At 49.9% G+C, this 15,850-nt stretch overlaps 1 protein-coding gene across 5 annotated transcripts; it reads right to left on the reverse strand.

Annotated features, from left to right (window-relative positions):
- Window positions 1–99: 99 nt before the first annotated feature.
- On the reverse strand, window positions 100–15,850 carry CHRNA2 (cholinergic receptor nicotinic alpha 2 subunit). 5 transcript variants are annotated; one of them, XM_002914435.4, is made up of 7 exons: window positions 15,432–15,850; window positions 10,346–10,578; window positions 9,496–9,647; window positions 9,046–9,090; window positions 5,418–5,527; window positions 1,589–2,600; window positions 100–446 (listed from the first exon to the last, which is right to left on the reverse strand). In XM_002914435.4, the coding sequence occupies exons 2-7, from the start codon at window positions 10,416–10,418 to the stop codon at window positions 321–323; spliced, it is 1,518 nt and encodes a 505-aa protein (XP_002914481.1). In that variant the 5' UTR covers window positions 10,419–10,578; window positions 15,432–15,850; the 3' UTR covers window positions 100–320. The 5 variants fall into 5 exon arrangements, with proteins under 5 accessions (XP_002914481.1, XP_019649880.1, XP_019649884.1 ...); XM_019794321.2 differs by having other exon boundaries at window positions 10,346–10,657; XM_019794325.2 differs by lacking the exons at window positions 9,046–9,090; window positions 9,496–9,647; window positions 15,432–15,850 and having other exon boundaries at window positions 1,589–2,464; window positions 10,346–10,411.

A 15,850-nucleotide genomic window follows, 5' to 3' on the forward strand; every position in this document is an offset into this window, starting at 1 on the left:
GCTTTCCTGGCTCCTGCAGGAGAATCTTCTATGGCTTCACAGGGTCCCGACCATATTGTAACCTTCTGCAGAGCGAGTTCCTTAGTTCCTAGTTCCTCAGCATCCAAAACTGGGCTCTGTGCCCAGCAGATTCTCAGCACATAGTACAATAACGTCAAGTGAATTGACCCAAGGAGTGTTGGATGATTAGGCCTGTGTAGGGACTCCACAGAGAGGCGCCTGCAGTCAGAGGGCGTTGACCCTAAAGGCGTACTCTAGAGGGGACGGTGGTTAAAGATGGTCAGCAGGGTCACCTTTGGGTCCAAGCAAGGAACAGGAAATCAGATCATTCCAGCCAAGAATGGAGGAAGAAAGAGTCCAACGGTCCCCAGGAAGCAGACGATGATGAACAACCAGAGGAATATCCTATCAATGACCATGGCCACGTACTTCCAGTCTTCCTTCACCTGCAGGTGGAAATGCGTTCACTGTGATGGAGGCCAGGCCTTGGGAGAGGGGAAGTATCCCACCCAGGCACAGCCTCTGTAAAGATGACACAGGGGACAGCAGTGGCCCCACTGAGACGTAGGAAGCTAACATTGTCTCAAGACTCAAACAAGCCTCTCCTAGTGATCCCTGCCCTATCCCACCTCTATGACGTGACCCAGAGCCTTTCCATAGACTCTCAAGTTCCAGAGAAGGGAGGCTAGAGGTTCTAGAACCACCTATGGACCTTCCCAGGGGGCCTGCAGTGATTTAAACTCAACACCCAACAGTTACAAAATGGTGAAGACTGCGCTTGCCCCACGTTGCCTCCCACCCAATCCCCCACCCACTGCAGCAGGTGGAGAGGAGAAGGTGGGTGAGGGTAGGTGTGGCCCAGGGAAGGTTGAGAGGGTCACAGGGGCAGGGCTTTGTGGAATTTGGGCTCAGAGCCGAAGCAAGAGAATCTGGATTCCTACCTGCTTCCAGGTTAGATAATGATTAATCTTTCTTATCCATTCAACAAGGCCACCCACTAATAACCCCCTGGCCTTTCATCCTTCCCTAGGTTGGTAAGAAGTCTGTGATCTAAGCCGTGGCCAGCTGATCTAAAAACGTTGGGCACGGCAGGGGCCAGGGCAGGGAGCCCACCTGGTACAACCAAGGTTCCTCAGGGTTTGTGGGTGAATAGTGAATTCCACAAAATGCCCAGAGCCCACAAACAAATAGAATTGGGAGGAAACCATCAGGACAAAGGAGGAAGGCTGAGGAAGCAGCAGCCTGGCTTATCTGATTTATCATCTGATGATATTCCCTTCACCTCCCTCTGTCTCCTTCCTTCACCACCTGTAGGGTAATGGCGACAAGGATGGCATGGGGAATTTCAGCATCTGAGATCCCTCCCTCTCTGGCTTGCTGTCCCCTGGGTAGCCTTAGCTGGGGCATTCTTGGCTGCTCTTCTGCCACCTGCCAGCTAGACGTACTTTATCACAGTGTAGTCCAGACTCCCAGGGGCCACAACTGAGGGAAATGGGTCCTCATGGAGGAGACTAGGTGGTCTAAACTACCACCTTGGGGTGAGGGGTAGTCACTCAGAGGAAGAGCCCCTCTCCCGGCCCCAACTCACCGAAGAGTCAGCATCCTCACATCGCAGGTGATCGGCAATATAGTGCACACCTTCCAGTGCCTTCTGTATGCGAGGTGACAGCAGAAGCCCACCCTCCTGCAACCGGGCCTCCGCCTTGGGACCTGAGGCCCCTTCGTGCAGACCACCATGGCCGCAGAGCATACCCAGGGAGGGGGATGAATGGACCGCCCACACCCATCTGTCTTCCTCCTCTTCCTCCTCCCTCTCCTCTGCATCCACGTTGGTCTCCAGCCAGTGATAAGAGGAGCTGGGCTTCAGATCTGGGGGGTTGCGGGGCTCCGAGGAGGGCAGGGGCCGGTTCATCAGAAGCCACCGGGGCACATAGGCCAGAAAGGCCACGCGCACCCAGTGGGGCATCGTGTGGGTGCTGGGGGAGCGGTGGTGGACGTTGAGCACGAAGACCGTGATGACGATGGAGAGCGTGACAAAGATCATGGTGAAGAGCAGGTACTCGCCGATGAGCGGGATGACCAGGGAGGTGGAGGGGATGATGTCGGTGATGAGCAGGAGGAAGACGGTGAGCGAGAGCAGCACGGAGATGCACAGCGTCACCTTCTCGCCGCAGTCCGAGGGCAGGTAGAAGACCAGCACGGTGAGGCAGGAGATGAGCAGGCAGGGGATGATGAGGTTGATAGTGTAGAAGAGAGGCAGGCGCCGGATGACAAAGTAGTAGGTGACGTCGGGGTAGATCTCGGCGCAGCAGTCATACTTCTTGGTGTTGTAGGTGCCCGTGGCGTTGACGATGGCCCACTCGCCGCTCTCCCAGTAGTCCCTCAGGTCCACCGTCTGCTCCATCTGCTCCAGGTCGATCTTGGCCTTGTCATAGGTCCAGGAGCCAAACTTCATCTTGCAGTTCTGCTGGTCGAAGGGGAAGAAGGTGACGTCGATGCTGCAGGAGCTCTTGTAGATGGCAGGGGGCACCCAGTGCACCGTGCCCGTGGAGAAGAGGTGGGCCTTGGTCATGTGGGTCACCGCAAACTCCCCATCTGCACTGGGGAGAGGAGAGGAGCTGGGGGACCCGACTGAGCCCACCTGCCCACGCCAGGCTGCTCCAGGCAGCCAGCAGCAGGGGACCCCAGTAACAAAGCCAGAGCTCGCTCAGTTGTTGGGGGTCTATGCAAGTGTGTGAGACTCTCCCGGCACACCCACATTTAGAGCTACCTGAGTTGTCTTTCAGACACTATCTTTTTAATGACAAAAGTAGGAATTTTGAAGAATATAGGAACTACATATATATTTGTTTAAAAACATACTGATGTTATATATATCATGTATATTTGATTGACATACAGATCATATACGTAATTTTTTACATATTTACAAACACATGGGACGTATAGTCTCATGGCCTGTTTGTGTTCATTTAATATTTTAGGGTGATAGGGTGATTATTTATATTTTCTCCCCACAGCAGATGGTGAGCAAGGCCCTCATCTAAGGTCACGTCTTTTCTACCTGGGATCCTTAGTTCCTGGCTCAGAGGAGACCTAACACCTTTGCTGGTGAAGGAAGATACCTGGTCGACTCCATCCATTTACTGGGCATTTCTGCACCCAGCCCCATCTGCTAGGGCCTATACAGGAGCTGTGGGGGATGGAATGGGAGACACAGGCCTGCCCTTAAGGAACCACGAGGAACCGCAAGGAACCATGGGGACCATGAGGAAATGAGATGCAGCCCTAAATGCCTATAATTCAAGGGGTGGGGCAGTTTGACAACAGCACCACAGGGGCAGCCCCTGGGGGCGGGACTGTCGGGGAAGGCGGACCTCCCTTCTGGCTGGAGTGAGCTGGGTCACCCTGAATGTTGCCAGTAGATGGTGGAGAGATGGGGTGGAAAGCATACTAGCGGAGCAAAGGCAGGGAATCAGGAACAGAGGAGGGGAAGGACAAAGCTCACAGTGTGTACTCAGGCAGGGGGTGGGGGGAGGGGCAGGGCATAAGAAGGCTGGTGGGAGATGACACCTGTGGCATCATGGGGCTGGGCATCCAAGGGCCACCAGGGCTCTGGGAACACTGGAGGAGCAGTGACTATTTGCTGGGACTTCTTGAGCCCCTGAGTCCCCCAGGGGTGGTGCTGTGGGCTCCACGCCCTAGTGTTCAAGGATCCTTCCTTCTCTCTCCAATTCCTTAAAGTCAAGGGAATCAGAGGAATACACAGGAAGACAGACTTCTTTCCTATGGAGAAATTCCAGGCTAGGGATTGGGAAATGGAAAACTTTGAAAGAGAAGGTTAGAAACAGGAGCTTTTATAGACAGTAAGGAACAGGTCAGGCCAAAGTTTTTTGTTTTTTGGTTGTTTTTTTTTTTTTTTTTTTTTTTTTGTTTTTGTCAACACACAGAACTACCACTAGATGGCAACATGCGCCCCATTTGGAGGAAGGAAAGGTGCAATTTCCTTGATCCCTGTTTAACCTGGAGTGGAGTGTCTGGTTAGAGGAGACCCTTCTTTAAATGTCTGCAAGAATTTGGTTTGGACTTCCGTCCTATGAAAAGAATTTCCTGTTATTATCAAGCAACACTGAGCAAAGCTTTATTGACAATGCCAAAGTTCGGGTCATATCTGATGCTAGGATTTTGCTCCTGACTTTTCTGCCAAGTGCCAAGGGAGCAGGAACTAGAAGGATCTTGGGTGGTGGCTCTGGGGCATAAACATATGGAGGAAGGGCTCCGTGAGTCCAGTGACAGCCACCAACGCCAGGCACCTGCAGCTAGACCTCCTAGTAATATGCACTGAATTTTGGACATGGCTCAAGGGACATGGCTCAAGGGAAAGGGCTTTGGGTCTGACCAGAACTGGGCTTTATAAGGGAGTCATTGTCATGACTTTCTCTGAAGACACCAAAACTCAAAAATGGATCTATCTCCCTTTAGTTTATTGTTTCAAGATAGTTCTTCCAAATTCGGGTCAAATGAATTGGGAAAACCTAAACTACATGGGTTTCTTGTCAGCACAACTTCCAACAACATTGAAAATGCAGTCTTGTGCTAACATTTTCCTAAGGACTGGGGCCAGGGTGGGAGAGTTAGCGATATACAATGTTATCCAAAATTATTTGACCGCATAACTGCTTTTCATACCTATCCATATCTCCGAGAACAGGTGCTCCTTAGAGCCCCACATTAGAAAACACCATCAGCCAAGCGTAATGCCAAACATCTTTTAAGTTTTGATTTCTAAGTAAAGAATTACCTGACACCAAACACACAAACGAACGACTCAATCTATCTTCTTTTTTTAAAAATTGTGTTGTCGGTGTTCACTGGGACTCTCTTTCGACCCCCTTGCCTTTTATTATCTTCTTGTCATTATGCTGAAAGATGTCTCTTTTTTGATCTTGAATGCAAGGCCACTATAAATAATGTGAGTTTTACAAAATACCCATGCCACGTGAGTCTGCCCCCTTGGGGATGCTCCCAGGGTGCTGCTTACCGTTCCAACAGTACCACCATCCTGCAAACTGCCAACTCTTCGGCATTGTTCTCGGACCCTACACCAGCCAATGTTTCAAATACTACTTGGTGTTGGCCGATCTGTGTCCCACAATCAGCACAGCACCATGTACTAATTTAGACTGAGCGCTCAGTAAATTTAGGCATATGAGTGAGAGAACAAAATGAAAGAAATGAAGGAATCAAGAGGAAAGGTGGAGGGGGTGAGAATGAGCAAAGCAGGAGTTGTGAGAAAGGCAAGGAAACTGAGGCACAAGGGGGGACCTCCCAAGTCCAGCCCAGCTGAGCTTCACTGTACCCATCCCTCCCAGGGGCATCCCAGGGTCCTCCAGGACCCCCCCCCCCCGGCTTCCTACTTGTTGTAGAGGACAATGTCAGGGATCCAGATCATCTCCGAAGGGACCCGGAGGGATGTGATGTTGCCGAAATCAGCCGGGTCCCAGTGCAGCTTGTAGTCATTCCACTCCTGTGCATGGGGAGGGGAGTCGCGTCAGCCGGCACTGCCCGGGGAGGAGCCAGGGGATGCCCCAGCAGCTGGCTTCAGGAGCACACCAAGTGCCTCCCCTAACCCCCAGAAGAGAAAGGGCTGTGAGGCGGGGACAGGGCTTTGAGCTGGGGATCGGGAGTCTGGCCTGCGATACCCAAGCCCGCTTTGCCCCAGCTCCAATACTCAAAGTCCTGGGCACACCCGGATGATAGGTCACCCTAGTCCTGCCTCTGGTCCTCATTCTGCCACCCTAGCGGGATGACCCTGGAGAGCCACCTCACTCATTTGTAGGAACAACGTTTTTAGTGCCTCACAGCTTACAAAGGATTTGAACACCCTCTGTCTAGGAAGAGCCTCCGTGGGAGAGCTGGGGAGGGAATGCTGAGCGGGTGGAAGTATTTCCCCATTTTAACAGGTAAGGCAACTGAGGACCAGAGAAGTAAAAACAACCGGCGAAGGTTATGCAGCTGAGACCAAGGAGCCCAGACCAGGAAGTCCACAGTGACTTCCAAACTGTGCTCCAGAGTGCCCCCACTTGGGAGTCCCAGCAGGGAGGGGACGCTCTGGGCCCCAGCCTTGCTTCCAGCAGCGGACCTAAGTGAATCTTCCACCCCAAAACCAGGTTAGTATTATTCACTCTCTGAAGTTTTCCTTTTTGGCATCATCACAAGTGGTGATCGATGTGGATTTGCATATATATTTATTTAACGCCTCTTTCTGTAAGTTCCATGAAGCCAGGGACAACAGCTGGTTCACTCTGGCTCCCTAGCACCAAGCCCCAGGGAAACGCTCAGTAAATGTGTAGCTGAGCAATGAAAACAGTGCCTCCTCCCTCTCAGGTTGTCTGGTTCCATTTCTGGGAGGGCTTCCCACATCCCTTCTGGACCTGAAAAAAACAACCACTCCCAACAGATAACGACTGGGGTTGACCCACAAGGCTGTCCTTTGCCTCTCAGGGGCTTTTCATAATTATAAAAGCTACTACCATTTATAAACCCAGTTTTGTTACAGGCCTTTAAGATGGTTCTTTCTAATCTTCACAACAATCCTATGGGTTAGGGTGAAGAAAGTGAAGTGTGGAGGGCACGCTGCTAATAAGTGGCAGCACTAGTGCTTGAATCCTGGCATCCCTGTCTGAGCCTGCCTGCCCTCATTCCAGGGGTCATTTTGCTTTTGCACATCTTTGCTAAAATAGCTCAGTAATGCACCCTTGAAAATGGTCCCATGCATGATGCCTTTTCCCCTCTAAGGAAAGTTGTGTAACGTTTACAAAAACCATCAACCGGGTAGGGATCCAGGAAGGAGTGAAGAGAAATAGGAACACTTTCAGGAAGCAGGCACATGAGAGGAAAAGCACTGGTCTAGCTCAGTGGTTCCCAAACTTCAAGCACCCAAGTCCAAGTTTCATAATTTTTGCCAATATGTGTGCTCTGCCTGTATCCTCATGTACTTAGTATTTTCCTTTAAATTGGTTCACTGTTTTTAAGATTACGGAAATTTTGAAATTTTACATTACTGACTTAACTAGAAAATCAAAAGCATTTGAAAATATCCACTAAAATATAAATATAAGACTATTACAAAAAGATTAGCAAGTCAAGTAAAATCATGTCACGAAACACTGCTCCTGGTGCCCAAACCATCCTTAGGAAGGCACTGGCCTCGCAGGGGCATTAACTGCTTACCTGTAGGGGAAGGAGCACAGAGGAGCCGGACTTGCAAAATAAGAAAGGTTTAAAAATTCGTAAAATTGTCAGGACTTCTCAGGACATTGATGAACAACTTCGAAAGGGATTGGTCCTCATCAATGTATCCCCTTCCCCCCAGTCCATCATCTCTCAAGCTTTCGGGCTCAACCCACATTTGGAGGACATCTATACCCATGCGTTATAGTAACTGGCAATCAGTTGCCAATGCAGGCAACAGATGATACTATCCCCATTTAACAGATGAGGAAGTAAGACTCTGATAGGTTAAGTAACCTGCAGAGCATAACAGACTAGTCAGAGGCAGTGCTGGTTGGCCTCACTCCTGCTTGGGTGCTCCTTACCCTGCTCCCCGCCCCCAGCCCCTAAAGCAAAGAAGATGGGCTCATGGGGACAGTGATGGCAGCCCAGGTTCTAGATCTGGCCCCTGCACTGCAGGACTGTGTGGTTTCCCAAGCGTCTTACTGCTCTGGGCCTCAGTTTGCACATCTGTAGAGATGAGCCGCATGACCCCCTGGCAGCTTGAGGGTGAACAGTGTCAGAGGGGTCTGCTCCATGCCTCTCACCTAAGCATTCAGTTATAAACTAAATGGCCGGTATACAGCCCTGGGGCCATGGAAAGTAAGGCATTCATTCAAAAGACTCAGAGTAGAGCTGCCAATCACAATTCTGATTGTCGTGGTTTTCTGAATGGCAACGTCTGAGATAGGAGGTTCTCAGTTTCTCAGGTTACCAGTGGGGCAGGAAGAGAGGGTAGCGGGAGAAAAGGAGGCAGAGGGCTAGGTCCTCTTTCTCATGTTCTCCCACCATCTCCACTTCCAGGCCCAGGGAGGGACTGGTTAGAGCTTGAGGGGGTGAAGTGGAAAGGAATACATTCAGACTCTAACAAAGCCTATGCCTCCAAGTGCTGCTCCCAAAATGGTACATCAAAAAAGACCACACATTCTTTGCTAGGAGTGATGCTGGGCCATTCTCCAGACCTTAAGAAACCAGCAGCTTCATTTCCTGTCTCTTGGGACTCTTGCTCTGGGGTCTCTGAACATCCAGGTGAGGCAACCAACTCCCCTGCTGGAGAAAGACCCTGAGTATGCCTGAAGAGAGTGAAGGCCCCAAGTGGGCCTAGCTTCCAGAACCTTTCAGAACCTTCCAGACATCCCTGCTAAAGAATGGACATGAGTGAAGCTATCTTAGATCCTCCAGAGCAGACCAGCCACAGGTTAAACAGCACCAAGTAACACCAGTTGTTGCCATGCAAAGTGGAAGAAACCACCGAAACTCCTGGCCATAAAACTATGAGGTATGACAAACTGTTGCTTTAGGCCATTAAGTGTTAGGGTAGATTTGTTAAGCAGCATAGACATGGAACACCCATCATTCTACTGCAGAAGGAGCCTGGGATTCCAAGTTGAGCACACCTGGGGCCCCACTTTTCTAGCTGAGCTGCACTCTGCTTCTGGCTTTCTTCAGCTATAAAGGGGGCAAAATGAAACCTCCCCTGGATTTTCAGTGACTACTCAGAAAGAGCTGATCTGCAAAGAATGGCCGGCTTGCAGGAAATGCCCACTCCCAGAAAGGGGATGACTAGGTTCTTGTAGGTGAACTTCTCAGGTGCTGGACTCAGATTTTAGGAGAAGCAGTCCAAGATCAGCCAGCTTTGGGAACGTCCCAAGTGGCAACTCTCCCATGAAACGTGAATTCAGAATCCCACTGCTTGTGAGAGAGTCCTGGAAGGGTCTGGGGTCAATGGGTTCCCACCTCCACTCTTGCCTCAGCCAGAGAAGAGCCTCTCACCTGCTTTAACCAGACGTTGGTGGTCATCATTTGGTTCTTTTCATCCTGACCAGTGGAGAGAGTAAGAACAGTAGAGTGATGGAGCCAGCCCCCAACACAGGGTGGAGTGGGATGGGCTGATGCAGACCCCCTACTCCCTAGAAGAACCTCTCATATGACACCCTAAGCCCAGCCCAACCTGCCACCCCTCCTGACATTGCCACCCTTACTCAGACCCTTCAGGAGCACACGGGCTACTTGGGTCCTCTGGGTTTGTGTCTAGTGGAACAGACAGGGCACCTGGACAACCCACTGCTGCCCATCAGTGCCCTCTCAGGAGCGGCTCCAGGGCTGGGAGACGGGGAGGAAGAAGGGCTGGAGCTGGGAAGGCAGGGAGGAAGGACCCCAGGAAAGGGACCTGTGGTCTGAGGGCTGATCCCAAGGGGGAGAAGCGTGGGGGGACAAGCGCACCACATCGATGAGCTGGGCAATAGACAGCCCGAAGCGCACGATCACCACGTCCGAGGTATTGGGCACCGGCCGTGCCCAGCGGTTGTAACCCCTAAAAAGATGTTTGAAGAGGCGGTCCTCAGCTTGGCTGTGGGAGGCTCGCCGTGCCGACCCTGTGGACGGGAAGGAAGAGTGGGGTCTCCGAGAGTCCATGGTGGTTAGTGCTCGGGTCCCTCTCCCGTCAAATCAGACCACTTAATCTCAGTTTCCTCATCTGCAAAACGGTGACGCTATCCAGAACCTGTCTCAAACACTGTTGAGGATTAAATATAATAGCATATAGTGGAGCTTAACGAAGCAAGCAGCGCATGCTTGGAGCTCCAGAAATGGCAGTTACTCTGTGACTATTAGAGAAGAAGGCAGGGAAATAAATGCTGGAGAGGGAGGCAGAGGCCAAGGAGTGGGGAGGATCAGACCTGGAGACAAGATGCAGCCTTGAACTGAGGAGCCCCATGGGACAGCAGTATGCGGGAGACACCTGGTCAGTGTGGGGTGAGCAGAGGGAGAAGGGCTTCACACGTCTCTGTGAGCCTTTTGTTCCCATCCATGTGTCAGCGAACCGCTGGCTGATGCTAACCACAAAATCCTCTGCCTCTTCAGGCATCTTCCCCATTTTTGCTGAAGCTGGGGGAGGTGCAAGGTGACGCGCTCAGAGCCGTGAGTGCCCAGCCTCCTTCTCACTGAGGAATGAGCTACTCGGAAGTCCCCCGCGGCCTTGGCAGTTGCCATGAGCCTGCCTGCAGGAGTTTCCTCCATGCTACATGGGAGCCCACGGGTGTGACATGATGTCCTAGTGATGACACCTACTCACCTGCTGGGATCAGAAGGAACCACCACAGACCGAGCTTTGTCATGGACAGGACCGCGGAGTGGGAGGGCCCCATGGCTTCAGAGGACAGGGTCTGGCTTCCTGGCCATCAGAAGGAGGGCAGGCCAGGGCTGTGCTGAGGGTTCAGGCTTGGACCTGCTTCCCCAGGACGGCTTCCAGGTGCTGATGCGGCAGGGCTTCCGCTGGATTCCACACAGACCCTCTCACTATGGAACCTGAGCAAGCCGTGCAAAGGGTCTCAGCGTCGTGCATCCTTGACACATGATGTGCTTGTGTTCCTCACACTTTATAGAGCTGAGAAAGATGAACAGTAGAGGGCTTTGGGCTTTCCCTGGCTAACTAGAGGAACTAGCATCTTCCTCTTCCTCCGGCATCAACCTGTTTCTCTGCCTGACCTGCTAGACAGAGGAGGTTACAAGATGAGAATGAAGTCCCCATTGTTCTGGCCTCGGTGCTGCATCTCCAAGATGAAGATGGTTGTATCACAAAGGGTGGTCAATAGAAGAAGTCAGGTGCTGTTCACGATAACCCAAATGCGGAAGCACCCAAATGCCGGTCAGCTGATGAACACCCACACAACAGATGGTATAGTCATATGATGGATGAGTGGGTCATAAAAAGGAATAAAGTGCTGACACCAGCTACAGCATGAATGAACCTTGAAAACATGCAAAGCGAAAGACGCCAGACACATAAAAACTACACCCTGTCTGATTCGATGTATATGAAATATCCAGAAAAGGTAAATCTGTGTGGCCAGAGAACAGATTAGTGGCTACAAGGAGGCTTGGGGGAAGGGAGAAGAGGGAGTGACCGCTAACGGTGCAGGGTTTCTTTTTGGGGTGATCGAAGTGTTCTGCAGTGATGTAGCCGTGTTCGTTGTACAGCTCTGCGAATATACTAAAATTCACCAAAATGTGCATTTTCAAAGGATGAGCTTTATAGTACTGTGAACTATATCTCAAAAGAGCTGTTATTAGAAAATAAATAAATAAACACCTTCTGGATTAGTTAAAAAAAAAAAAAGTTAGCCACCTCTCTTTAGACTCTAGGGACAACGATAAAGCCCAGAACATGGCAATGGTTCCAGTGGCGAGAAGGACACCGACGTCAAAGATGGAAGTAAAGCGTTGAATGTTTTGTAACAGGGGAGTTGGAGAAAAGCCATATTTTAAGTTAGTGTATTAATATATATAGTGCTTTAAAACATCTGTTACTAGAAAAAATATTAAATATTACCGTAAAAAGCTTACTTATCCAAACTAGCGCCTTTTTTTTTTTTAACAACCCTTCTTATTGGCAGATTGGAGATGTCTCATGTTCAAGTACACCTTGCACGTATCAAAGGCACTCTCCGGGTCTGGCACCAGCCATGTCCTCGGGACACAGCGCGGACTCTCACACAGGTGATGGGCAAGGTGGGATGATGAGAATGTTCTGGAACTAGATACCGGTGATGTTTGCACAGCATCTTGAATGTCACTAATGGTAAATTTTATGTCATGTATATTTTGCCACAATTTAAAAGGAAAAAAGAATATGAGTGAGAGGGATTTTAAAACGTTATCCCCAAGTACGTGGGAGAATCCAAATTATTATTGTTGGAGGAGTCATAAAACCTCTTCTATGCGCTTCCTTCTCATCCTCCAGATGGCTCTGTCCCTACTCTTGAAGCATCGATGGCATCACTGGCGTTCCGCCTCTCCTCAAACCTGTCACACCACCATCCTGCCCTCCTGGAGTTTGTGAATGTGTCTGAGTCCTGGCCCCCACACGCACTGACTCAGGACTGGGGCAGGGCACTCAAGCCCTCTGGGGTTTTGTCTTCTCTGTGGTAAGGAAAGCGCACTATCTGCCCTGCCTACCCCTGGGGATGCGAGCAGGGAGGGAGCAAATGGGATCATGCCCACAACAGCTCCTGAGAACTGCAGGGGGCTGGGTAGGGGAAGTGGGAGCTGCTATGGTTATGGGGGATCAAAGACCCCATGGCCTTGCGCATTCATGGTTTGTGCCAACTGGAGGGAGAGGGGGTGTGGGAGGGCTTTCATGTGAATTTCAATGCATTGGCATTTTGGGAATGTATTTATTATAACAGGCTTTTGGAAGAATCTATGAAGGAGACCCAGGCTTACGGCTTAGTTTAGGGAGCAAGATGACATTGAACATAATCTTCTTCCATAATCTGACTATTTATTCTTTTCTTTACTCATTAATCTTTCCACTTCCTCTTCCATGATGGGGCAACAATGTGCCGGGCATTAGGAACAAAGAATCGATAATGGGTGGCCATGAGGGGGACATAGCAGAGAAGAAAGGACAGGAGACAAATTCTGGCATCTAATGTGCTCTTCCACCCCTGCCAGAAGGCATGACTTTATTCATTCAGTCCCATTGGTTTCAAAGCCATGCAGAGAGACCCCAAGTTCCCAGAGGTGTCCCTTCAGAACTCTTTACTACTCCTCACACTGGGAAGCTCTTCCCTGAGTCTGATGCTGTGTAAGCACCCTGAGGCGTGCTTGAATTGGGTTGAGTTGAGTTGATTTTAGAGATTCTGGTGTTGAAACAGAGACAGATTTCATTAACATCCAGGAGAAACTGCAGAGCAGGTGGGTTTGGTTTTTCTCTTCTTCCTTTTTTTTTTTAATCTTTCTACACTCATTCAAAACCTGACAGTCATGGGGCTCTACCCCGGATGCCTTAGGATTCTCACGTGTCCCATGCCTCCCTAATTGACCTGTGTTGTCAATGACAAATTATTACCTGACACCATCTCCACCATCTAGAAGTTTCATTTGCTTGTTAAAATGAAAGGGACCTGGAAAATTGAATTGTTCCTCTCCATCAGGACCTATCCAGGGAGATGCACTGCTTTGTTTTCAGTTAGCTGTGAGAGAACAGGGCGGGCAAGTGCAGGGAAAGAGAATTCCAGGGTCCGCCTAGATCTTTCTAAGAGCAATTTGCACTTGTGTAGTTTTAAGGCTGACAAGGCCCTTTCACACCTTTTTTTTTTTTAATTTTTTTTTAAAGATTTTATTATTTATTCGACAGAGATAGAGACAGCCAGCGAGAGAGGGAACACAAGCAGGGGGAGAGGGAGAGGAAGAAGCAGGCTCATAGCAGAGGAGCCTGACGTGGGGCTCGATCCCATAACGCCGGGATCACGCCCTGAGCCGAAGGCAGACGCCCAACCGCTGTGCCACCCAGGCGCCCCCCCTTTCACACCTTTGACCTCATTTGAGCTTCACATCACTCCTAGAAGGGGGAGGGGAAGAGATTTTATTATCCCTTTTATATAAATAAAGGAAATATTGATGCTCAGAAAAGATTTGCTCAAGGATGTATAGTTCAAAATCAATACAGTTGGGATTCAAACTCAGGTCTTCAGCTTCTAAACTATAATCTGGTAAAGTGCCACCCAGTGCCACCAACTAGAAGGACAATTTGATGGACAACTCGGCCCATGCTTTCCTGTGTTCCATAGATCCTAGCACTATTGACTGTTACTGCTAAGCTACCATCAGGACCAAGGTCGGTGGCAGATGGGTGGTGAGAAGGGAAAGGTGTCCTATCCCACAGCCATGTTTGCCTGGATCCAGGGTTCTAGGAGTTTCCTCTATATGCAGATCCACTTACTCCTGCTTTCAACCCATATCATGGCCGCAAATCCCAAGGCTATGACCTGTTTCACCTTTCAGCCAAATGCCCTAGATAAAAGATTTTTCCCCCATTAGTGACAATAGGAGAAAAAGAAATAGAAATCCAGGCATGCTGAAATAGCCTCGTATAGAGAACCAGCCAAATATGTGCTGGACCCTCCGGAAGAATGTGCAAATAAAAGTCAATTGATCCTAGAGGATATATTCCTACAAGATGCCTCAAATTTGCATCCTTTGTAATTAGCCCACAATGATAATTTCATTACTTTGTCACTGGAAACAAAAAGAGAAATTATCCCAGGTAATTGACAGTAATTGGAGTTACCACCTGCCTAAGAAAGATATTAAAAGAGAAAGAGCCCTCGACCCTTTGATCCTTGGATTGGCAGGTTGTGGGGGAGGGGATGGCTGTGGGGTGACGTCCCTGTTTGTAAAGTGGGTCTGGGTGAATAGGACACACAGAGAAATCTATACAAAAGACACTGTGTATGTGAAGGGCTCAGACAGCAACATCCCCATATTGCTGCTGACACACTCGGGTGACCAGACCACCCCCCACCCCTATGCCGACCTTCTGAGTCCTGGTCCCCTGAAGTCAAGGTAATTTGGCTTCTTTGTCCATCTTCCTACTGCAGCTGATTTTCAGCTTCCCACCCACCTGGTCACATTCTATTCTTTTCACAAACATCACCTTCTCCAGGAAGCCTGCTTAGATTCCCGCCAGCCCCTCTCCACCATCCAGTATCCCATTGCCCCACATGAGAGTCCCAGCTCTCTCCCAACTGTCAATACTCCAAAGAAAGCCCCTTGATTAGAGGAAATGATACTGTTTCTTTTTCCAAATAATTTCATGCCAGGTGCTTAGGGGAGAGAGAACATATTTCTAGCTTGCATATCTGCTCTGCTCCATACCTTGATCAATCACAGAAGCCTAATATCTCAAGGTCAGGTGGAATTTTAAAGGTCATCTGGATTAGCACATCAGCTGATGTAGGAAACCTCTCTGACAAATTCCAGCCTCAGAAAAACCCCAGCAATGAAGAACTTGCTACCTTGCAAGTCAGTGAATGCCACTGATGTCTTTTAGTCTTTACTAAAAGGTATGGAATATTTACTTCATGAATAAATAAATGAAGGAATGGTACACAGAAGCAGATTTGATATAGTAACAACACTAACTCCTGAGACTGAACTATCCCAGTAGAAGCGGTTGACTGGGCTCTGAACAGTCCTCACAGGGACAATCAGAAGATGAAAATTCTTCTAGGAGCAGGTGACTTCCTGCATTTTGACATACTCCCTTCCCAAAGTACCCAGAAGCTGCTAATCTGGCAGTATCCCCTTGATCCCACCCCCATAATGTCTCTACCCCCCTCATCCCCCGACACAAGCTGTGGGGACACCTTTCTTACCTGTGGTGACAGAAGAAGAAAGGCCTTTGAGAGAAAACAGAACCAGCCTGGCTTGGAAGTCCTGGTCAGCCAACAAAAGTCTCCCCAAAATGGAAAGGCAGGTGCAAGGCAGAGTGGGGTGACTTCCTTTTACGGTCACACCGATGCTGGAGCAGGACACACCTTGGCGGATGAGGGTGAGCTGACTCTGAGAGTCAAGTTGGCTTCCTGGAGAGGGCTGGACAAGTTCTGCAGCCTGGTCGGTTTGCCTGGGGCTCCCAGCTCTGGCGTCCAGAGAGGCTTTCTGCAGGTCCTACAGGGGACAGCGTCATGGAGAGCCTGGTACAAAGTCTTCTGCAGGTAAAAGCCAAGCCAGTCCACAGGAGGGGCTGCTGGCTTGGCCAGCACACAGACTCATGCTCTCATTCTCGCTCTCTCTC

This window comes from Ailuropoda melanoleuca, chromosome 5, assembly GCF_002007445.2.
Source record: "Ailuropoda melanoleuca isolate Jingjing chromosome 5, ASM200744v2, whole genome shotgun sequence".
NCBI classification, from domain to species: Eukaryota; Metazoa; Chordata; class Mammalia; order Carnivora; family Ursidae; genus Ailuropoda; species Ailuropoda melanoleuca.

Coding starts and splice junctions, on each gene's coding strand:
- CHRNA2 (XM_002914435.4), bottom strand. CDS start 10,418: ATGGGGCCCTCCCACTCCGCGGTCCTGTCCATGACAAAGCTCGGTCTG. Junction 9,648..10,345: donor GTTCCTTCTGATCCCAGCAG/GTGAGTAGGTGT, acceptor TCCCGTCCACAG/GGTCGGCACGGCGAGCCTCC. Junction 9,091..9,495: donor TTGCCCAGCTCATCGATGTG/GTGCGCTTGTCC, acceptor TCCACTGGTCAG/GATGAAAAGAACCAAATGAT.